General features: G+C 43.7%; 1 protein-coding gene across 1 annotated transcript in view; it reads left to right on the forward strand.

The window, feature by feature from the left end:
• The window catches only part of SCAMP5 (secretory carrier membrane protein 5), a 37,451-nt gene extending 12,614 nt beyond the window's left edge, over positions 1-24,837 (forward strand). The window contains exons 2-7 of the mRNA XM_040413786.1: positions 10,113-10,172; positions 13,833-13,961; positions 16,089-16,245; positions 17,575-17,676; positions 19,753-19,870; positions 21,977-24,837. Coding sequence (XP_040269720.1) covers positions 10,166-10,172; positions 13,833-13,961; positions 16,089-16,245; positions 17,575-17,676; positions 19,753-19,870; positions 21,977-22,171 — 708 coding nt within the window. The 5' untranslated portion in view covers positions 10,113-10,165 and the 3' untranslated portion in view covers positions 22,172-24,837. The remainder of the gene's footprint in view (positions 1-10,112; positions 10,173-13,832; positions 13,962-16,088; positions 16,246-17,574; positions 17,677-19,752; positions 19,871-21,976) is intronic.
• The last annotated feature ends 628 nt before the right edge of the window (positions 24,838-25,465 follow it).

The following is a 25,465-nucleotide window of genomic DNA, read 5'->3' on the forward strand; positions in this document are numbered from 1 at the left end:
TTAACTGACCTCATCCACTTGTTTGCGCAGCCCGGCATCTCTTCTTTCTTCTTCTTTGATGACCTGGGAGAAAAAGGACCTTTTGATGACGTCACTGCGCTCATCATGTGATGGATCATGTGATGAGCGCAGTGACATCATCAAAGGTCCTTTTGCCAGGTCCTGAAGAAAGAAGAGGAGATCTGCTACGCGACCAAGTGGATGAGGTCAGTTAAATTTGTTTATTTTTAACCCCTCAATGGACATTTTACGAAGCATTCTTTATTAAGAATGCTATTTTCCCTTATAACCAAGTTATATACTGTCCTGCACTCATATGGTCGACGGAAATCGGCACTGGAGCTACAAAGTACTGTCTGTTGGGAGCTCACTAAGGGCTAATGCACACGAACCTAGTTTCTTTCCATGTCCGTTCCGGGTTTTTTTTTTTTTTTTTTTTGGACCGTATGCGGAACCATTCATTTCAATGGGTACGCAAAAAAAACGGAAGTTACTCCGTGTGCATTCCGTTTCCATATTTCCATTCCGCAAAAATGGATCTGTTTTTTGAGGACCGCAAAATACATATGGTCGTGTGCATGAGGCTTAAGACGGCATTGCTGAAAAAAACAAAAACCTGGACAACCCTTTTAATCTCACTCTCAGTTTCTTCTTTCTACGTGTTCTCTGTTTATGATCTGTTCCTGGCTTGGCTTCAAAAAGTGCATCAGACAACCTGTGAATTTTTTTTTTTTCTAATTTATTATTTATTTTTCTAGAGTAATTTTAAATGTTTGCTTTATTATCTTTTTTTTTTTTTTTAAACATTGCGAGAATGGGTTAATAGGGAATGCACAATGGGGAGGTTATCCAAGGTGCTATACCAGTTTTTCAGTTTTGTGGTGTAATAAATTAGCAGTTTTTTGAACAAGTGCACAAATGTTTGCTTTTTTTGCACTTTTACACCATGCTTGCCACTGTTCCAAAAAGTTTAAGTCTTTCCTTTATACAGGGTGGCCCAACAAAAAGTAGCCCCCTCCAGTGATAGTATGACCAGATGAAGAAGCAAGTGGATTGTTTTATTTCTTAACCACCCACAAATCACAAAAGATGCTGGGCGTGATCCCTGTTCATGTCTAAGGCTACTTTCACACTCGCGTTTTGTGCGGATCCGTTCAGATAATACAACCGTCTGCATCCGTTCAGAACGGATCCGTTTGTATTATCTGTAACATCGCCAAGACTGATCCGTCTTGAACACAATTGAAAGTCAATGGAGGACGGATCCGTTTTCTATTGTGCCACATTGTGTCATTGAAAACAGATCCGTCCCCATTGACTTACATTGTATGTCAGGACGGATCCGTTTGGCTCAGTTTCGTCAGATGGACACTAAAACGCTGCAAGCAGGAAAGTGGAATGGAGACGGAACGGAGGCAAACTGAGGCATTCCGAGCGGATCCTTTTCCATTCAGAATGCAAACTGATCAGTTTTGGACCGCTTGTGAGAGCCCTGAACGGATCTCACAAACGGAAAGCCAAAACACTAGTGTGAAAGTAGCCTTGGCATCTTTGGGCACGTCAGATTATGTTGGCTGCTACGTCTTGCAGCAGATAATAGTCATTTTACTATGCAGTAATATTATCAGACTATGAACTGACCCCAGCGGTTTACTGCATTTACACACACTATATTTATTGTATGTACAGCGGTTGCACTAAATATTTTTCACCCTTTTTATTATTAAATTGTATTACTACAAATTAAATACTCCGTTAAAGGGGTTATTTGATATCTAAAATATCCCCCCCCCCCCCAATGCCCGGGCCCCTTGTATGGATTATATTTACCTGCTTCCCCGGCACCCACCTCGCTCCGGATCCCGGCATGACAGCGAATGCATCACCCGCGACGGGGCCTGCTCTTTAAGGCTTCATGCACACAGCCGTGTCCGCCGTATTAGGACATATTCTATAATTTGCGGGACAGCAACACAGATCTGCAAACAATACGAATGTGTTTGTGGAACCAGAAAAAGGAATGGGTCAGCGTGCAATCCACACAGATAAAAAATACCGTCATGTGCATGAGGCCTGAAAGTGTTAATAGGAGTATTTTTACCCATCGTGTTTCCTTCCTCTCAGTCAGTCATTTTCTCCATCTGTTTACAGGTGTAAACTGGAGCCCTGCATCCTCGAGATCACAAGAAGACTTTAGCAGCGTTATTAAACATGGTTGTGTTTTTTCCTCTAGTTGATTTATAGGTTTCATGTCCAGATTTGGCTTCCACTTTATTCAGCTCTTATGTTATCTGGGGCATCCTTAAAGAGGACCTTTCACCATAATAAAATCTCTAAACTAACTATACAGACATGGAGAGCGGCGCCCAGGGATCCCCCTGCACTTACTGTTATCCCCGGGCGCCGCTCCGTTCCCCCGGTATAGCCTCCGTTATCTTCATAGTTAGGCTCCACCCAGGGGAACCTGACGCCGTCTCATTCTCTAATGATGTAGCGCTGGCCAATCGCAGCGCTCAGCTCATAGCCTGAGAGTTTTTTTTTCCTCTCAGGCTATGAGCTGAGCGCTGCGATTGGCCAGCGCTACATCATGAGAGAATGAGACCGCGGCAGGTTCCCCTGGGTGGAGCCTAACTATGAAGATAACGGAGGCTATACCGGGGGAACGGAGCGGCGCCCGGGGATAACAGTAAGTGCAGGGGGATCCCTGGGCGCCGCTCTCCATGGCTGTATAGTTAGTTTAGAGGTTTTATTATGGTGAAAGGTCCTCTTTAAGTCATCCTTGTCTACACTGACACGTTTTCCCATTTATTGTATTGGCAGTACTTCTTTACATTTGCAGTGTGCATAGTAAAAGGGTGCTTGTCAGGTCCTTGCGTATTCCCATGAGAACTCAGCGGCACACTGAGGGCAGCGTGACTTTAGGTGATTGGCTATCCTCAGGATAAGCCATTACTAGTTCATCGGCAGAGGTTTAACACCTTCCCCCACCCTTGGCGATCAGCTGTTCTGTGCAAGGGCTGATTGGCCATAGACCCTACAAGGAAATTTCCTGGTGGGTCGATGCCCCAGGCGGCCACCCAGCCCTCCTCTCTGCTCCTGGCCGGGTACATATTGAGCTCTCAACAGTAATTACCGCTGTGAGAATCAGGTACTCATGTAGCCAGCCAGCGATTGCACATGCCCTCCTCTCTGCTCCTGGCCGGGTACATACGGAGCTCTCAACAGTAATTACCGCTGTGAGAATCAGGTACTCGTGTAGCCAGCCAGCGATTGCACATGCCCTCCTCTCTGCTCCTGGCCGGGTACATATTGAGCTCTCAACAGTAATTACCGCTGTGAGAATCAGGTACTCATGTAGCCAGCCCTCACCTCACCTCCTAAGTCCCCTGCTCTATATCTTAATCAAAGACAACTGGAGGAGGAGGACAGAAAATGGCTTCTATTGATGGACAGCTTTTGGGGCAGTATATTGTATGGCACTTTGGTATTTGGCTCTGCTGGGATGGTATTATTGGCCCCGCCTACTTATGTTGCCCGCTTTTTGTTAAGTTGGACCCGCTTACAACATGGGGCCACTTTTTTTTATTTTTTCCCAGGGCCACTTTAAGTTCCCAGTCCACCCCTGGTTCTGTGAGGCTCTGCCACTTGAATTCGGCGCCAGAACAACACAACACTGTCTGCATTGTAGTGGGCAGCGCTCACAACTGCAGCACTGCGCCCACTGAAGTGACTTCTGGTGATGGAGCTACTGACAACTGATGATCAGCAGGTGTACTGTGTGTCAGACCGCCGCCGATCAGCTAGTGATGATCTATCCTGGGAAAAGGCTGGACATAGTAACATAGTATATAAGGCCGAAAAAAGACATCTGTCCATCCAGTTCAGCCTGTTATCCTGCAAGTTGATCCAGAGGAAGGCAAAAAAAAAAAACTGTGAGGTAGAAGCCAATTTTCCTTACTTTGGAGTCAGGAAGGAATTTTTTTTCCCCTAATCAGGCAATCGGAATAACTCCCTGGATCAACGACCCCTCTCTAGTAGCCATAGCCTGTAATATTACACTCCAGGCCCCTCTTGAATTCCTTTATTGTACTCACCATCACCACCTCCTCAGGCAGAGAGTTCCATAGTCTCACTGCTTTTACCGTAAAGAATCCTTTTCTATGTTTGTGTACAAACCTTCTTTCCTCCAGACGCAGAGGATGTCCCCTCGTCACAGTCACAGTCCTGGGGATAAATAGATGATGGGATAGATCTCTGTAATGACCCCTGATATATTTATACATAGTAATTAGATCTCCCCTCAGTCGTCTTTTTTCTAACGTGAATAACCCTAATGTTGATAATCTTTCAGGGTACTGTAGTTGCCCCATTCCAGTTATTACTTTAGTTGCCCTCCTCTGGACCCTCTCCAGCTCTGCTATGTCTTCCTTGTTCACAGGAGCCCAGAACTGTACACAGTACTCCATGTGTGGTCTGACTAGTGATTTGTAAAGTGGTAGGACTATGTTCTCATCACGGGCATGTTTATGCAACCCATTATTTTATTGGCCTTGGCAGCAGCTGCCTGACACTGGTTTCTACAGCTCAGTTTGCTGTTCACTAAAATTCCTAGATCCTTTTCCATGTCAGTGTTACCGAGTGTTTTATCATTAAGGGCTCTTTCACACTTGCGTTATTGTCTTCCGGCATAGAGTTCCGTCGTCGGGACTCTATGCCGGAAGAATACTGATCAGGATTATCCTAATGCATTCTGAATGGAGAGAAATCCGTTCAGGATGCATCAGGATGTCTTCAGTTCCGGGACGGAACGTTTTTTGGCCGGAGAAAATACCGCAGCATGCTGCACTTTTTGCTCCGGCCAAAAATCCTGAAGACTTGCCGCAAGGCCGGATCCGGGATCAATGCCCATTGAAAGGCATTGATCCGGATCCGGCCTTAAGCTAAACGTCGTTTCGGCGCATTGCCGGACCCGACGTTTAGCTTTTTCTGAATAGTTACCATGGCTGCCGGGACGCTAAAGTCCTGACAGCCATGGTAAAGTGTAGTGGGGAGCGGGGAGCAGCATACTTACCGTCCGTGCGGCTCCCCGGGCGCTCCAGAGTGACGTCAGGGCGCCCCAAGCGCATGGATCACGTGATCACATGGATCACGTCATCCATGCGCATGGGGCGCTCTGACGTCATTCTGGAGCGCCCCGGGAGCCGCACGGACTGTAAGTATACTGCTCCCCCGCTCCCCGCTCCTACTATGGCAACCAGGACTTTAATAGCGTCCTGGGTGCCATAGTAACACTGAAAGCATTTGGAAGACGGTTCCGTCTTCAAATGCTTTCAGTACACTTGCGTTGTTACGGATCCGGCAGGCACCTCCGGCAACGGAAGTGCATGCCGGATCCCAACAACGCAAGTGTGAAAGAGGCCTTAGTATGTACGGGTGACTTGCATTATTCCTTCCCATGTGCATAACTTTACATTTGTCAGTGTTAATCCTCATCTGCCACTAATCTGCCCAAGCCTCTAATCTATCCAGATCCATCTGTAGCAGTATACTGTCCTGTGTAGGGTTGTTTCGGGTATCGAACTTTCGATACCCAATCGATACTTTTAGCCTGGTATCGATACGATACCAGGATTTGTCTTTTATCGATACTAGGCTGTGCTACTGCACAGCCCAGTATCGGGGAATATGGATCGTGCTGCTCTCGGCATGCTCCATGTTCCCTCAGCAGCACAGGGAAGAAGGAAGCAGTCTCTCCGTCCCCCCTGTGCTGCTGCCGCTGCCTCCAATGAGAGCGCAGAGGGGCGGAGGATAGGAGGGGCTGTGGCCACTGCGCCACCAATGATAACTAACGTTTTTTACATTACAAATGCAGGCGGCGGCAGAAACACATTGCCGGCACCCTGCCTCTGACTCTGCGCTATTAGGGTGAATAGGACAAGGGATGAAAAGATCCCAGGTTCTAGCCCCTAAGGGGGGGGGAATGGTTATTAAATAAACTGTAAAAAAAACAAAAAAAAACACCCCAAAATAATAAGTTTAAATCACCCCATCTCTCAATTTTACATATAAAATATATAAACCATAAATAAATATCTCCTATGCGGTGATCGCCGTAAAAGAAAAACTGCGCGATTCGCTCCGTTCTAGAGAGACAGGTGTGGGTCCCAGAAGTGGACTATCAGACATTGTTGGCATATCCTGGCGATATGCTGTAAATGTATGAGATGGGCCACCACCTTTAAGGCTAATTTCACACAAGCGAGTTTTCCGTCTTTATACATTCTGTTTTTACAATAGATAGCATCCGGACTGAACCCAGACCCATTCATATCAATGTCTATATGCACATGATCATTGTTTTTCACTGACCATCTGTTAGTTGAGAAAAAATTGCAGCACCCTGTCTTCCATTTTCCACGCAGTCCTGGTTCATTCAAGTCCGTGGATCGTTGCAAAAAAAAAAAAAAACCTGACAGCACACGCATGGCATCCGGGTGCAGTTCGTTTTTCACTGATGGTTGCTAGGAGATGCAGTGTATTCTTCAGTTTTTCTTCATGCGCATGAAAAACGGATACAAACCTTATGGAAAAAAACGGAAATGCTGAAGTACACTGACACTTTCCATATTGCTCATATGAAATACCACCAGCAAATTTACTGTTAAACCAGGCACAATGGCGTGTAGGGCTAGCTTTGCTGAGTGTAATGATACCTTTCATTAATGATTTGTTGCTTCATTCCATAGAAAAAGTACTGTGAAAGGCTATGTACACCTTCACAGGCAATTTTTATGATTGCATTTTATTCATTTTTGGCTAAAATTATTTTCTTTTTTTTCTTCAATTGGCCTTTATTAAAAAATATTGAGCCATTCTGTCACAAAGGGTTAACTGTTTTTCTAAATGCGTGACTGGTACTTTCACTTTGTGCTGGTCATCTAATAACCCTTATCTCTAAACTACTAAGAGATCATAAACACTTATTTAAGCCACACTCTTATCGGTGAGATAAGAACTGAGCTATAATGAGTGCTTATAATTTCAGAAAGCAGAGATAAGGAGCCCATCAGCTCTCCAACTGACGGAAAAGAGAGAAAATCCAGAACCTGCTAGTAGAGTGTCTCGGGCTACTTTCACACTGGCGTTTTGGCTTTCCGTTTGTGAGATCCGTTCAGGATTTTGCCCTAATGCATTCTGAATGGAAAAGGACCTGCTCAGAATGCATCAGTTTGCCTCCTTTCCGTCTCCATTCCACTTTGGAGGCGGACACCAAAACACTGCTTGCAGCGTTTTGGTGTCCGTCTGACAAAAGTGAGCCAAACGGATCCGTCCTGCCACACAATGTAAGTCAATGGGGACGGATCCGTTTTCTATAACAGAATAGAGGACGGATCCGTCTTGGCTATGTTAAAGATAATACAAACGGATCCGTTCTGAACAGATGCAGACGTTTGTATTATCTGAACGAATCCGTCTGTGCAGAACCATGACTGATCCGCACCAATCGCTAGTGTGAAAGTAGCCTCAGCTATTTACAGAAAAAAGGACTCCATACTTTTAATAAGGACCAATTGAAAAAAAGATTTTTAGCTCCAAATAAGTACAATGCAATAATAAAAAAAAAACATTACCCCCAAAGGTGTACATAGCCTTTAATCTTTATGCAAATGAGCAGTTAGGTGCACCAAGGGAGGGCCCACGCCACTTTCCACCTGCTTCCTCTGCCAGCCCCTCCTTGATTGGCAGGGCGAAGCTGCTGCATAATGATCTCACCAGGCCCTGTCGAAAGTCGATCAAGATGGAGAGGGAGGAGCTTGGGCCGTCTTAAACGCAGGGCAGCTGCCTCTTGAGCCACGCTGGCCACTTGTGATGTGGGTGGGCGGCGGCAGGGCACAGAGAGATAAGCGCTTCCTTTGTGGAAGCGCTCATCCCCATAGTCCTCTGTATCGCCGTCCTCAGGACAGCGATACAGATGGAAGTGCTGCGGTGGAGTAGGGGAGGGAGAGGCGTCTCCCTTCCCCGTTCCTCTGATAGGCTGCACGCACCAGAAGTCATCGCGCCGCCTGAGCCGTACAGCGCGAGACACAGACCGGAAGAGGCCTGCATCGCTGCCAGCCTGATGGAGGTAAGTGTTTATTTTTTTTTTATATGGTACTACTACTGGCACATGATTAGGGGGCATCTATGGGGGCACCTGTTACTGGCACATGATTTGGGGGCACTTGTTACTGGCACATGATTTGGGGGCACTATAGGGGCAGAGGAAGGGGGGAGAGGAACACTATGGGGGGCTTCTACTGAAGCCACAAAGATGGGGTATTTTATATGGGGGGGCTCTGTATAGGGGCATTTTATACTGGAGCACATTATACTGGGTACTATGGGGAAGGACAGAAGTACTATGGGCTCATCTATGGGGGGCACTAAGAAGGGGTATTTTATACTTGCAAATTATGGGGGACACTGAGGGCATCTATTGGGGCACTATTTATGGGGCATTTTATACTGGTACATTATGGGGGGGGCACTAGGAAGAAGGGGGAGAGGAGCACTATGGGTCATTTACTGGGGGCACTATATAGGGGTATTTTATACTGGGACATTAACTGGGGGCATTAAAAGGGGGTATTTTTTGCACTGGTGCATTATAAGGAGAATTGTTACTACTGGGGGACATTATGATGGGCTTTATTACTACTGGGGGTCTATGGGGAACATGATTACTAGTATGGGCACTATGGGAGCATTATTACTTCTGGGGCACAGTGGGGACATGTTGGGGGCACTGTAGGAGCACTATTACTACCATGTGTGCTCTAGCAGAGAATTATTCCTATTGGTGGGACTTTTGGTAGCACTATTACTGTGGGGGCACCTTGGCCCAGTATCAGCTTACCACAATTCTTTTTGGGGGACGTGATGTTTACACTTTGTGTCAGGGGCACTATGTGCCAATAATTATTGAAAGACACTATCTGCATGGTACTACTATTATCAGGGGGTTTATCTGTTTCTGCAGTATAGTATTGGGGAGCACAGCGGCACAGTATTGGGGGTGGTAGGATGATTTGTCCAGAAGATGGGAGGATGATGGAAAAGTAGTAAACTAAAATGTTGTTTGTCAAACTGCAGAGACGAGAAATGGCTGAAAAATGGTTGTCTGGTCTGAAAGGAGAAGATGAGGAAAGAGAAGATCTACATCAAAGAGACGTCACTGGATGTAAGAGGTATGTGGCGCTGTATTACCCTGTATGTAGGGGTTAGTAGTACAGTACTCTGCACATTGTAAAAATAAAAAAGTAATCTGCAAAATACTACCGTATATATTTGTGTCAGAAGTTGTGCTTTTTCAATTTTTAGAATAATGATACAGCCATTTTATTTGATACTTTTGTGCTGATTCTTTTTTTTCTTCTCTATATTAAGGGACACTATAGTCACCAGAACCACAACAGCTAAACGTAGTAGTTCTGGTGTCTATAGCATGTCTCTGCAAGCTTTTTAATGTAAACACTGCTTTTTCAGAAAAAAGGGAACACCTCTAGTGGCCACTCATTATTAAAGTTTACTACTCTACGAGGTGTGTGGATTTTTTGTGTGTTGTGGTGGAGGGCGTGATTGCATGCTAGGGTGTGGGAAGGCGGGATCCAGGGGGGCCCAAGTAAATTCTTGCCCAGGGTCCAATCAATATTAGGGTCCATTCAAACGTCCTTATGTGTTTTGCGGACCTGCAAAACACAAACACCGGCAATGTCTAGGATTTGGAAAGTCTCGCTGTATAATGCAAGGACTAAAGAGCGGCTAAAAATTTGGAAATAGGGCACACATTAACGTCATTACTATTTACTCAATTTCCATTACAGAGGAAGGAAATAATTTGAGTGCTTGATTAATGGGGATTAAGAACAGAAAACTTCTACTGCTGCAAAAGGTTTAGATATCGCAGCTACCACAGCTAAGAAAAATTCCCAGTGTAACTAAAGTCTAACAATCCTCAGTTCCTCATTGAACCATAGCAATGCAGTGCGGAAGAGTAACCAAATACCAGCGCTGCCGGAAGAGAGATTTGCAATGTGCTTTTTACTGACCTTGTGTTTTTTCTATTCCCATAGGTTTTCTGTGACTTACAAATTGAGGATCAAGCTACAGACCTACAGTCACCACCATGGCTGGTGAGATACTAAATACTGCCGCATATCTGTGTACTACTGCAAATAATAAATGAGATCCAAACCCCTTTATTGCTTTAGTTCTGGATGATAAACCTTGTGTATGTATCTATTTTGCTCAGTTTTTCAGCTCTCCGAGTATATCTGCCATTGTAAACAATGGATGTTTGCGTTCTAGTTGCCAAGGTTATTTGCAGGGTCGTATATACACAGGAATCCGTTTTCTTTCCTGGTCTGGCTAGATGCGCTGATTGTGTCATAGTAGTGATGCTGATGTTTACTTAAAATATACAGTACAGACCAAAAGTTTGGACACACCTTCTCATTCAAAGAGTTTTCTTTATTTTCATGACTATGAAAATTGTAGATTCACACTGAAGGCATCAAAACTATGAATTAACACATGTGGAATTATATACATAACAAACAAGTGTGAAACAACTGAAAATATGTCATATTCTAGGTTCTTCAAAGTAGCCACCTTTTGCTTTGATTACTGCTTTGCACACTCTTGGCATTCTCTTGATGAGCTTCAAGAGGTAGACCCCTGAAATGGTTTTCACTGCACAGGTGTGCCCTGTCAGGTTTAATAAGTGGGATTTCTTGCCTTATAAATGGGGTTGGGACCATCAGTTGCGTTGAGGAGAAGTCAGGTGGATACACAGCTGATAGTCCTACTGAATAGACTGTTAGAATTTGTATTATGGCAAGAAAAAAGCAGCTAAGTAAAGAAAAACGAGTGGCCATCATTACTTTAAGAAATTAAGGTCAGTCAGTCAGCCGAAAAATTGGGAAAACTTTGAAAGTAAGGGCTATTTGACCATGAAGGAGAGTGATGGGGTGCTGCGCCAGATGACCTGGCCTCCACAGTCACCGGACCTGAACCTAATCGAGATGGTTTGGGGTGAGCTGGACCGCAGAGTGAAGGCAAAAGGGCCAACAAGTGCTAAGCATCTCTGGGAACTCCTTCAAGACTGTTGGAAGACCATTTCAGGAGACTACCTCTTGAAGCTCATCAAGAGAATGCCAAGAGTGTGCAAAGCAGTAATCAAAGCAAAAGGTGGCTACTTTGAAGAACCTGGAATATGACATATTTTCAGTTGTTTCACACTTGTTTGTTATGTATATAATTCCACTTGTGTTAATTCCTAGTATTGTTGCCTTCATAGTCATGAAAATAAAGAAAACTCTTTGAATGAGAAGGTGTGTCCAAACTTTTGGTCTGTACTGTACATAAAAGAAATATGGTTCACGTACAAACCTACTGTACATGCTCCTAGACATAGCCATGGCAACCAGTGAGAAATGAGGCATAGGTTGCTGCCAGACATCTCTAGTGGCAGCTTATCTCGCTTGAGATAAAAAATCCCTCAGAAATCTACCATCGGGCAATAGGACACCCCATACACCACCAAAATCAGCAGGGTCAGCTGAAGTTCATCTAATGTGTATGTTCCACCTTTAAAATTCAAAATGGAAGCCAGGTTTATGTTACAGAGTGACTCATATATATGCAGTGGTCCCTCAACATACAATGGTCTTTCCTGAGTCATCGCAAGTTGAAACCAGACTGAGATTCACCCATTCAGCATGGCCATTTTTCAGGTAAAACACGTGTAATGGTTGTTTAGGATCTCCTCTTCACATTACTACATATCCTGTATTGTCCTCTGTCTGTACCAGGATGTCACACGAGGTCTCCTTCATTGTATTTTTCTGGTACACTGCTTGCTTTACAGGACCCTGAAAAAGCTCCAGTCCTCAATACATAAAGTGAATTACAGTTTCCAGGATCTATTCCTGACTGGTATATATGTGGACATACTTGATCTTAGTTATCTGCATATTACTCTTAAATCTTCATTTTCTCTTACCATTGGATGACATTTTGAGTCTTTGGAACCAATTACTAGTATTCCATAGAGTTATGGACTCAAGTTATGATGGTTTCAAAATATAATGGTAGTCCCAGAACCAATTCATAATGTAAGTTGAGGGTCCACTGTACATATAAGCTTGGTTTATTAGTCAAACTTTCAGCTGTCTGCAATAGACCAGTCAAACAAGAACAAATTGAATAGGTCAACTAATATAAGCGCTTTCTTCAAATTAAACACTAAATGCCACTTTTAATGATTACTGCAATCACAGAATTATACCGCCCCTTCATGACAGGTGTCCTCAGTACTTAGCAGAGCACCCCTTTTCTGTTCTGACCTGCAGCAAATGTGATGCATGGCCAGACTCCAGTTTCTGGCAGAATTCCTGAGAAATCAGAGCCCATTCCTCAGGGGCAGTGGCCTCCAGTTCACTAATGATCTTGGGTTTGCATGCTGCATCCTCCTCCTTCTTTATATCCCATCAAAGATTGTCTATTGGGTTCAAGTCAGGCAACTCTGATAGCCACTCCAGAATCTTCCAGTACTTCTGAAACCAAGCCTTTGAGGTATGCTTGGCATCATTGTCCTGTTGGAAAGTCCAATGATGCCCAAGATTCAGCTTCCTCATAGAAGATATGATTTCTCCTAGGATTTCCTGATGCTTGAATGAGTCCATACTCTGCAGATTTCAAGTGCCAGAGGAAGCAACGCAGTCCCAGAGCATCACCGAGCCACCACCATGCTTCACTGTAGGCAGGGTGTTCTTTTTAGCATTTGCTTCATTCTTCCTCCTGTAGACATACTGCTGATCCATAGGCCTGAAAAGTTCCAGTTTTTTTTAGTTCCTCCACATAACCGAATCCCCCAAATTCTGTAGCTTATTTATATGGTTCTGAGCATATTGGAGCCAACTTTTCTTGTGCATTCAGATCAGTAGAGGTGTATGTCTTGAAGATCAAGCATGGAGACCTTTAGCGTTTAGTATTTTACTGTGCAAACTGAAACCCATGTGCCTGCCGCCACCAAATCTTGCTGCAGGTCTTTTACAGTAACTTATGGGTTTTTGACCACCTGTCTCCTAAGGAATCTTTGGCTGTGATGGCTTCCACTTTCTGCCATATTCAGGTAGTGTAGCCAGTGTTCATTTAAATTTGAGCTTGTGAACAGTGCTTCCAACTGTATCTCTAAGAACATTCAGTGCTTTTGCTATCTTTTTGTATCCCTTTTCTTGTTTCTGCAAGGCAATGATCTCGTCTCTTAACTTTCTGGACCACTCTCTTAACAGACATATTTCTACCATGCAATCAAATGTCAGTCAACAAACCCCTATACCAGGCATGCTCAACCTGTGGCCCTCCAGCTGTTGCAAAACTACAACTCCCAGCATGCCCTAATAGCTGTAGGCTGTCCAGGCATGCTGGGAGTTGTAGTTTTGAAACAGCTGGAGGTCCGCAGGTTGGGCATGCCTGCCCTATACAGTCCATTTGCTTTCTGCATCCGTATGTCCATTCCGCAAAAGAACATGTCCTATTCTGAGCCTCAAAATGCGGTTCACAAACCCATTGAAGTCAATAAGTCATTTTGCGAACCACAAGATACATGTGATGTGAATGCCCCTAACGAAGCTCTTAATTAGTTGCATCAGGTGTGCTTCATAGAACTCCTGATTTGTAAATGTGTACTCTTATAAGTGATTCTATTCCTAATGAACTAAATTTTCAAAGGGGTTTGAATAATTTTGATGGCAACTGTATATTCATGACCCTCTTTGATGTTCCTGCAGATAAACAGAATAACTTTCCACCACTGCCTCGATTCATACCACTCAAGCCCTGCTTCTATCAAGATTTTGAGACTGATATTCCTGACCAGCATCGTACCACAGCCAAGCGTGTCTATTACCTGTGGATGTGTGAGTATGGTGCCTTGCCTGAATATCCTCACTCTTATTAATCACAGTTTTTACATGCTTCCAGTAAAACTTTGGAGAGGAAATGGGATCCATGACAGATGCAGATATGTTACCGGTAGCATGATTGTGTACAGGATTTCCTTTTGAAACGATGTAACTTTTGGTCAGTAGCCTTCTTTGCAGATTTTATGCTTAGCAATGCACTGTTGGTTGATAGTTGAGGAGTTTTTTTCTGACATGCTACATTCTTTTTTTTTTGTGAACATACATAGGAGTATAAGGAGATTACACGGATATTGTGGACAATGTGAATTAAAAATTCCAGTCTCAAAATATTTTACTTTAATAGAAGCGACCAGAAACCTACCTAGTGCATGGATCTCCTGAGATGCGCCTCTTAAATAAATTTGGTGCATCTTACATCCCAATTTTTATTTTGAAAAGACTGCCGTAAGAAACACCATCCTTAATACATTACACACAGCATTTTTATGGGTACACCTCAACGTCCTAGGCTTTAGTATGATAGAATATATACGCAGATGAACCTAGTGTGTAATATAAGGCTAGTGGAAGGCACATTCTCCTCCTGTGTGCCACAACCCATTCAAGACGTCTCCATTGTGAGATCTTTGTTAGCCTCACATATATATATATTATTTAGGGCTCATTCAGACAAACGTAAGGGCTCCGTGCCCATGCTGCAGACCGCAAATACATGTCCACAATATACGGGCACTGGCTGTGTGTACTCTGTGCTGCGGATGTGGACCCATTGACTTGAATGGGTCTGCAAAAGATTGGACATGTTTCCGTGGGCTTCTGATCGGTGTCTCCACTCCGCAAATGGTAGGACATGTCTTATCTTTCGCCGCGCACAGTTGCAGCACATCTACTATATTACTAGATTATTGTGTCTGATTTTAATCTACTTTATGAACTTTCTCACATAGCGTGGAAGCTGGATGCATTATAATATTATAGAATGTTTTCCGGCTTGGTATTATTGATAAGCTATCCTCAGAATAGGTCATCAGTATTGGATTTTTGGCTTGGGGTCCATTCACACGTCCATGGTGTATTGCGGATCCGCAATACACCCGGCCGGCACCCCCCCCATAGAACTGCCTATTCTTGTCCGGACAAGAATAGGACATGTTCTATTTATTTTTTTGGTGGAGCCGCGGCCCGGAAGTTCAGGGCCGTGCTCTGGAAATGCGGATGCGGAGAGCACATAGTGTGCTCTCCACATCCTGTTCTGCCCCATTGAGAATGAATGGGTCCGCACCCGTTCCCGATATTGCGGAACGGATGCGGACCCATTTGCGGACGTGTGAATGGACCCTTAGACCTGACGCCCCCACTGATCAGCTGTTTTCGGCACCTGCTGGCACCGGAAACTAAAAAGTGGATAGGGCATAAACCCCAATGCCAGATGAGCGGTGGACTCCTAATTAGTTAATTACATGAGTACTCAGAGAGAATAACTGATACACACGCGCAATGCCATGTACCAAGTTTCTCTAAACTTTATTGATAGAAGGCAGAGATTATAAGGCACATTTCTGGATCGTTTCCAAGTGGGAGACATAATTAAACATTTACATCATAACTCATTAAATCACAATCTGAAATAAGCATTTCCTGGCTATACGCCTGAAGCGTCTTCTTAATCTTAAATGTGAGTGTTCGTTACAGACTTCTCCTGCTAATAATTGTAAAAATTCCTTTGTTGGACAAAACTGGAGGGGCTAGGAGCGACCTTGAAGTCACGGTAGTCTCACACAGAGAAATTCCCAGATTCTACACACACAGGTTTTAAGGCTTAGAACATAAAATGGCTGTACAAGGAACAGGAAGCTGTAGTAGCCATGCTGCCGTACTGCAGCTCAGTTCCTGTTCACTTGAAATGGAGCTGAGCTGCAGTAAGCTGAGGATAGATCATCAATATAGAAAGTCTGGAAAAATCCTGAGCTTAAAATTAAGTGCCCACATTGGATGGGATTTGGTGAAGCAATGTGGATCCCAACTACTCTACCCTGGCTTTCTTCAAACTCACTCTGATCTTTGGCTCTCTTCTCCTTACTGCACATGTGTGCCTCTGCCTGACCTCATGTGTGCATGCAGTGAACAGTATCACACTGGCGGTGAATCTGATTGGCTGCTTAGCGTGGATGATTGGAGGAGGTGGAGCCGTCAATTTTGGCCTGGCGTTTCTGTGGCTCATCCTTTTCACTCCCTGCTCCTATGTCTGCTGGTTCAGACCTATTTACAAAGCTTTCAAGTAAGTAGCTACCTGCCTATCGAAATCTAGTAAGCATGTTAAGTTCCATGTCTCCTTTTTTATTCATTCATCCATGCACAGTGGCTTTGTACTCTGTTCCGCCAACCAGTCCATATATATATATATATATATATATATATATATCACCACAATTAGTGACTCCTGTGATTGTCATTAGGCATTTCCTTAGGATTATTGTCACGATCATTTTCTTTCTCCATTCTGTTTTGCTGTCTTTTAAATTCTTGTATTTGTGTACTTGTGTATTTCTGTTAATACTCTAACTCAATGAACACTTCAGCAATTTTGTGTACTTATAATGCTATACTAGCAGTTAAATTTATTTGATCTCAGCTTAGTTGGATTTATACATTATAAACCCTTTCATTATGGGCAGCCATGTCATGTGATCCCTTGTGTGACTACCAGACTTTACGAGCATGGTCTCCTGTGTAGACAGGAGGTGAATCGTCCCTCTGTGTAGGACTTCCTGTGAACTGCAGGATTACATCAGAATCGGATCCATCGTGGCAGCTCTCATACACCTCTCCTCCCCACCAAGCCCTCTGTGTGTCCGTCCGGTGTATAGTGTGGCTAAAGGTATCATGTCTGCCCAGTCCAAGGGAACAGAAATGCAGTGATCTAGTAGATGAATCCTAATAATGATTAGCTGCACAGTCCTAAAACTCTTCTGACTCAAAATGCCTGTCTATACGATCTGTTAGTGCAGTCTGCAGAATACCCAGTGTATTTCTAATAGATGCAGCTTCACACTGCTTACCCCTGCCTCCTGCTTGTAAGAGAAAGGGGATTCAATCACAAGCAGGAGTCAGGGAAAACAGTGTGAAGCTGCACTATAATGGAATACAGTGAGCTGTGCAATGTGTGTTAGCGGACAGACGTTGACTTCAATGAGCTGACACTGCCTTTAGATAGGAGTAGACCAAGTGCAGTGTGATCAGATGTTCCCTTTGTCTCTGAAGAGCCAGAAGCATGATGGGAAATGTAGACTGGATTAGGAGAATCAGACAGAAAGAAACAATCAAGGTTGCAGACAATGCCTAAAACGGGTATACACAAGAGCCTGTGTGTGATTTAATAATAGCCCATGCTGCACACACTATAGGGAAGAACACTGGAGGGCTTCTTTAACACTTCTTTCATGTCATAAGATTACTGGAATGTTTTATTGAGTAAAATGTTCTTTGTCTAGTGAAGAGCATGCATGCAGCCAATCACTTCTACGTAGTAATAACCGGATGGTAGATTTTTACTGTCAGTTCTGAGACGCTTTACAATTATTTGAACTTTCACTTCCTCTTTGTATAGGACAGACAGTTCCTTTAACTTCATGGCGTTCTTCTTCACTTTTATGGCTCAGTTGGTCATCAGCATAATACAAGCTGTGGGTATTCCTGGTTGGGGAGTCTGGTAAGTCAGAGATTTATCAGCATTAGGACCCTAGAACAACACGGGGTTATATCAGGATGGAATTGTACAAGCATAGTCTGCATAAACTGTTGGATAACATTTTGCTTTACCACTGCTGTTCTGATTTTTATATATTGCAGTGCATTGTGGGACATCAGATGAACATTATACTAGAGTTGTTTCGGGTATCGAACTTTTGATACCCAATTGATACTTTTAGCCCGGTATCGATACAATACCGATATTTGTCTTTTATCGATACTAGGCTGTGCTAATATGGATCGCGCTGCTCTCAGCAGTACATGGAAAAAGGAAGCAGTGTCTCTCCCTCCCCCCCTGTGCTGCTGCTGCCGCTGCCTCCAGTGAGAGCGCAGAGCGCAGAGGGGAGGGGCTGTGGCCACTGTGCCACCAATGATGACGAACGTTTAATACATTACAAATGCAGGCGGCGGCAGAAACGCATTGCCGGCACCCTGCCTCTAACAAGGCGCTGCGAACCGCTGATCTCAGCACGCTGTCAGAGGTCGGGTGCCAGCAATGTGTTTCTGCCGCTGGCTGTATTTGTAAATTAAACGTTAATTGTCATTGGTGGCGCAGTGCGCCCCCTCCCCAGTGTTAAAATCATTGGTGGCAGTGGCCACAGGGTCCCCTCACCTCCTCTCATTGGTGGTGTAGTGGCAGTTGTGATCGGAGCCCCAGCAGTGTAACGCTGGGGGTCCGATCGGTTACCATGGCAGCCAGGACGCTACTGAAGCCCTGGCTGCCATAGTCGGCTCCCTGCTGCTGTGTGCACTATGCACAGGGCAGCAGGGAGAGTGTGAAGTCCTATACACCCTGATAGAGCTCTATTGGGGCGAGTAGGACAAGGGATTAAAAGATCCCAGGTTCTCGCCCTATAGGGGGGAAATAGTTACTAAATAAACTGTAAAAAAACAAAAAACACACCAAAATATTAAGTATAAATCATCCCCTTTCCCAATTTTACATATAAAATATATAAACAATAAATAAATAAAATATTACATATAACCACGTTCGAAAAGTCCAAACTATCAAAAAATATCTCTATGCAGTGAACGCCGTAAAAGGAAAGAAAAACTGCGTGAATTGCCTTTTTTTAAATTTTTTTATTTATAATTTTTTTTAGTCACCTTATCCCCCCAAAAAAATTAAATAGGACTGTTTGATTATGGGCCAGACGTTCCATAAAATGCGGAATGCATGCAGATTTATTTATTTTTTTTTTTCGGTGGTATCGAAACTGAATCAAAATTTTGGTATCGCAACAACCCTACATTATACAGCTAGATCTGTAGAAGTTGTTTTACATGAATGTCTGGGGTGTGCAGATAAATTACTTCTAGATTTCTAGAAGGAAACAGCAAATATTTCACTTTCTCTTTCAGTGTGAATAAAAACCAAAATACTCCAGGGGTTGTTTTCCCCTGGAATAGTTTTCTACAGACCCCATAGCGTGGCCGGACCTGGAGTAGTAATCATACTTAACTGATCTCCTCCACTACGTTCCATCTCCTTCTCTGCCCCGCCACCTTTGCGTTTCCTGGGTCTTCCGGCATCAACATCAGTTATTATGCAGGTCACGTGACTACTGCAGCCAATGTCATGTCACCTATGTGTCATTGGCCCGTGTCAAACGGACACAGGGAGACCTGGGACCTGCAGTGCTGGTGAGGCAGCGATGGAGTCTGAACCCAGCTGCGAGGGTCAGGCCATGCTGTGGGGTCCGTAGAAAACGTCCCCGGGGTGAACAACCCCTCTATAGACTTGATGAAAAATATGCCTACAGCTGCAATGGTTACACACTACAAACCCAACGTAGTCCAATCCTGTAGTCATACTCCCATTGAAATGTATGTTAGCAAGAAGTAGGGGACAGAGGGGAACACTGGGAATTGTTTAAATCGGGACAATTTGCAAAGTTTGATTTACTTTACATGTATTGGACTTGCTGCATTTTGTACGTGTTTATAGAGGTTGTATTAGTCTGTATAGTAGCTGCAGGAACATTACTTTGTTCTGATCTACAGTTTTTTGGCTTTGTCCTGTTTCTTACAGTGGGTGGATTGCAACCATCTCCTTCTTTGGTACAAATGTTGGAGCTGCAGTGGTGATGCTAATACCAACCATTATGTTCACAGCGGTTTCTGTCTTATCCTTTGTGGCATTGACCAAGGTATGTAGGTTACAGTTTTCTTTTTCATCATGAGATGCTCAAGGCATTCATCATGTTTAACAAGACGTTCTTCATGTTTAGATACGGCAGGCTGTTCTGCTCGCAGCGGTATTTGTCTAGCCGATTCTCTGCATATTTGGCGGGTTGCACTGGATCTTAGTCAGTCCCCATTATAGTTAATGGGGCCAGACTACATTCATCTAGCTTCTGGCAATGCCAGATCCAGAGAGACCCCCGCAGACTGTTCCCTGTCGGAGCAGCATGCCGAATCTCCTGAACGCTTATGTGAAACTAGCCTCAGAAAGGTACATGTAGTAATTGTAATGTTGTCACTGGTGACTGTATAAGTTATCCACTTTGTCCTGGTCCTCAGCTGTGTCACGTGACCAAGAATGACTCTCTCCAAATGACACAGCATCTTATGTGGGGACAGTAAGTCAGTTTCTCTTTCATTCCTATGAGAGCCTCAATGTCCCTCTCATAGGAATACATAGAGAAACTGATTTCCTGTCCACACATAAGATGCTGTGTCAGTTAGAAAGTCAGGGTACTTTCACACTTGCGTTGTTGGATTCCGGCGGGCAGTTCCGTCGTCAGAACTGCCTGCCGGATCCGGAAATCCGTATGCAAACGGATAGCATTTGTTTCCGGATCCGGCTGACAAATGCGTTGAAACATCGGATCCGTCTCTCCGGTGTCATCCGGAAAAACTGATCCGGTATTTATCTTTTCATTTTGAAAGGTCTGCGCGTGTGCAGATCGGGAAACCGGATCCGGTTTTCCGGAAAACTTGGTACCGGATCTGGCATTAATACATTTCAATGGAAATAAATGCCAGATCCGGCATTCCGGCAAGTGTTCCGGTATTTTAGCCAAATACCGTAAGAGTGACGGAACTGAAGACATCCTGATGCATACTGAACGGAATGCTCTCCATTCAGAATACATTAGGATAACTGAAGCGTTTTTTTCCCCAGTATTGAGCCCCTGTGACGGAACTCAATACCGTAAAACTTTAACGCAAGTGTGAAAGTACCCTCAGTCGGTCACATGACCCAGTTGAGGATCAGAAGGAAGTAGATAAGGTCTCATTCACACAAACATATTTTCTTTCCGTGGCCGTTCGTTTTTTTTGCGGACCGTATACGGAACCATTCACCAATGTTGGACCCCACTGATCAGGTACTGATGACCTATCCAAAGAATACTGGGAAATCCTTTTACTTAAAATAACAGCAATTCCACTTATATTTAGTGTTTTGCTTCTGTGGCGTGTTTACTGGATAATTGATGTTTTCTTTATGTTGTTCTACTTTGGCGTACATACAACTTTTGATCCCTTTGTAATGTGGTTGTGGTGGTGCCAATTATGTGTACATTTATTTTTTTTGTCATAATAAAACGTGTTGTAATGGGGTGGAAAAGGGAGTTTTGCGTTTTTTTTATTTTTTTTTTAGGGATTTTCCTACTGATGACCTATCCTCTAGCTAGGTCATCATTATCTGATCCATGGGTGTCCGACACCCGGGACCCCTGCTGACAGCTGTCTGAGAAGGCATCGGCGCTCCTGCGCTTACCAAGCACAGTGCTTGGTATCACACTCAGCCCCATAGAAGTGAATGGACCTGTGCGCAATACCAAGCACAGCCATTATACAGTGTACGGCGCTCTGCTTGGTAACCAGAGAGGAGGTCGCAGTGCTCCCAGGAGTGCCGGTGCCTTCTCAAACAGCTCATCAGCAGGGGTCCCGGGTGTCGGACCTCCCCCACCGATCAGATACTGATGACCGATCTAGAGGAGGCTTAAGCAGAGGGGCAAGCCCTTCACTGCTCGAGAGGGCTGATTTTTGAAGGAATTGAATTTGTTCCCACTACAGATAATGTGGGCACAGCTACGGTGTGCACTCAGTCACCATGGCATACATTTATCTCTTTTGCACTGACTGCATAGGTGTACGGTTTGATATTGACTTGCAAGATAGCCACCCAAGGTGGCGCTAGAGAAAAAACAGTTTCTTCCTTCTCGAGGGGTTATTTTTGCATCCTATAAAAAAAATGAAGATAAATGATTTTCATTTTAATGTTCTATTTTGCCCCCTATATACAGGTACACAAATTTTACCGTGGTGCTGGAGGCAGCCTTAGCAAGGCTCAAGATGAGTGGACCACGGGTGCTTGGAAAAATCCTCAGGTCCAACAAGCCGCTCAGAATGCAGCTTTCGGAGCAGCACAGGGTGCCATGACACAACAAGAACCTCAGTACTCTGCCACACCAAATTATGGGTATTCCAATCAAATGTAAGGGTTTTCTCGGGACTGCAAGAATACATTCCGCAGGGTCACCGGGCCCTTCCATTCCTGCTGTCCTCTAGTAGATCAGTTGTATCTTCAACACTTTACCTACTTCCCTTTGATATGGTGCATAATTGATTGTGGTGTGTATGTTGTGTTCTGGAGAGAATCCCACCCCTGAAAAAGAAGGGTAACATGTTTATAGCCCAATACGTTGGGAGCTATATGATATACTGGATGCCATACAGAAAATATAAAAAAAAAAAAAAAAAATTCAAGGCATTTGTATAATTAGCTGTAAACCGTGTATAGACAAGGTGAAATTCAACAGCAGGTAGCCATTCAAGTGTATGACATCTGCATGTAGCATCAAGCCGGCACTATCTCTGGCTGTGGATGCTGGTATCTGAACCCTTCTCCTGCATATTTTAATACCGAATGTGGGACTACCATAGCATTCCCTGTTGCCATCTTTAAAGTTTTTGGGTTTTTATACCTCCTATAGCGTTTGGAATTACATGCAAGAAAATTGTCTGATGATCATACTGCAGTGTTAGTTGGCCAAACCCTGTCCTGTTACCTGCAGGAACACTTGGTGTTTTGTGGATTATTGAATAGTGCTGTGTAATACCTGTAATTATGTGTTTTTATGGAAACTACAGCGCTATAAATTTCTAACGACTAACTCAACAATACTAATGCGCTGTGTATGTGAAATGCTGTAAATCCCAGTGGTGCACTGGGTTTCAGGCTACTTAAAGAGCACAGACAGAATTATCGCCATCGTCTTACCGGGAAGTTCTGAATCAGACGAACGCTATGCACACTTTGGCCTGTTCTTACTAATGGATGAAACCATGCAAGTGTAGTGTCCTCAAGAGGACCTGTGAGCTCTCCTGACATGGCGATCTTAGTAAATACTTGTGTTCTTCAAGAAACCATTCTGGAGCATAGCTGTGTTGTACCCGTCCTCTGTTATTTCTCGTGGGGGTGTGCCTTTGTACACGGACACTGTCCAATCAGTGCTGGCTGTGTAGGGACACGCCCCTTTAACACAGAGAGGCAACACCCATTTGTTACTTTATTCATACATACTAAGGAGAAATAATGGAGGAACGGCACAAAACAGAATAAGGCTACATGCACGCAAACTTTGTTTCCGTGTCCGTTTCGTTGTGTGTGTTACGGATGTCATTTACGGATGTTTTTTTTTTTTTTTGCCAACCGCAAAACACATACGGACGTGTGCATGTAGCCTAAAGAGAAGGATGCTCCAGAACTGTTCTTCACGGGGAATAGAAGTACTTAGTATACAGCCATGTCAGCCTGCATGCTGTTTCTACCCTTTCCTCTTTTACTAAAATAAGCCTTTGTGTGTACATATTCGTTTTACCGCATAAGACACTAGTTACCTCTTCAGGAGCTATGACATGTAATATAATAATATTGTAAATTTCTCATACACTTATATTTGGGGGACCAAATAAGTACTGACACAATGTATTTAATCATGGTATGTATTAAATTCGAGATATAAATGGGCAGCTAGAGTCGACGTCCCCAATAATATCATTTGGCGCTACCTGCCGAATTTGTTTACATTTTAATTTTGGTAACCGGATTCTACAAGAAAGGTCTTAAACTAATCTCCCGAGCTGTTACATTTCTTTGGCTCTGGCAAATGGCACTTTTAAAGGGCTTCTCCATCAGAATGTACGCACGCTTGTGTTAAAACCTGGCTCTCTTGATAAATCTTTTGCCAGCTATAGCGTATGTTACCGCTATAGCATGCCGTATAATAATACATGTTGTAATCTGTTTCTTTACTTCACTTTAGTTTTTTTCCCTCTCTCTAAAATTAAGAACAAAATGAAAACCATGCATCTCATGTACTCGCAATATTACCTGTAATGTAATACAGGTCACATGTACACAAGAAGACGAACAATTTACCAGATTGAGCACTTTCTGCCAAAACTGCACAGCCGGTGTCCGTGATGCTGCCAGCTTCACGTTCAGTGTCAATAATAAAAACGCACAAATTATTATGTTACAGTCACATCATTGCCAGGATTTTATGATGCAGAATCCATGTACCATTCTAAACTTCTGCTGCTAAATCTACTTCCGTGTGGCTTTGCCGTGCAGTTGATGTGGATTTTATCCCATGCATCCACATGTAATACGTGGATTTTGCGGCAGATTTTTGTGTCACAAGAATCTACCCTTTTTATACACACTGTGCCAATTCTGGGCAGAGACTAAAAGGTGTCATAAAGGAACATATAATGCAAAATTTGTTGCATAGCCTCCAAAAACTGTGCCCAGAGGCGGCACTGAGCGTATGTTGCAGGGATTTTCTATTGGAACTGATTGTATGTAGTGACCATTCCCGAGGTTTACTTCTGTCTTCATCTCAGTCCTATAATCTATACTTGGGAGACGTAAACCCAGAAGAAGAATTGTCCGTTGTTCCAATTCTTTTGAACACTCCACCGGTAATAAAAGCGCCATGTATATTTCCGTTTAAGAGGATCCTTGAGTCCAGATCCGATGATAGACTCTGGTATTCTGTCATTTTATGTGTAGTTTCTCTTAAATTATTGATGTTTGGTGAGAAGAAATGTGCAGAACAAAGTATGTGATTCCATAAGAAAATAAAGAAACGTTCAAACTCGCTTTTCCTGTGACTCCTTGAATAGACCTGTGAATGTGGTTTATGGTGGTGGGGTTACGTAAACCGCCTTTTCAGCGTGGTTTGCTTGAATTGATTATTATACACAATGAAATGAATTCTCATTGATTTTGTAAACTTGTAGACAAGTCTTCAACAAAGGAGGCACGACTCCATGTCCGCTTATTTCCCAACATCTTCTAAAATGGAGGCGTTCAGTAATACGGCGAGGGCCTGCCAGCTTATCTGACCGTTTTTAGTACACACTTGTATTCCCCATGAAATAACAATTCTGGAATATTTTTTTCTAAACTCATTGTGCCGTTCCTTTTGCATTCCTCCCGCAAAATTAACTAGGTGTTGCCATGTCAAACTGTGTAGGCAAAACACTCTGGGGGTCATTGATGGTGTAAAGTTAGAACTGGCTTAGTTGCTCAATCAGATTCCACCTTTCATTTTCTAAAGGTGCTGTCCAAAATGAAAGATGGAATCTGATTGGTTGCTATGGGCAACTAAGCCAGTTCTACTTTACACCAGTTTGATAAATGACCGCCTCTATTTACAAATGATGGTAACACTCACTTGTTAGTTCCTTCATAGATTTCCTGCAGGATTAAATGCCACAACAGT

This window comes from Bufo bufo, chromosome 1 (genome assembly GCF_905171765.1).
Source record: "Bufo bufo chromosome 1, aBufBuf1.1, whole genome shotgun sequence".
Taxonomy (NCBI): Eukaryota; Metazoa; Chordata; class Amphibia; order Anura; family Bufonidae; genus Bufo; species Bufo bufo.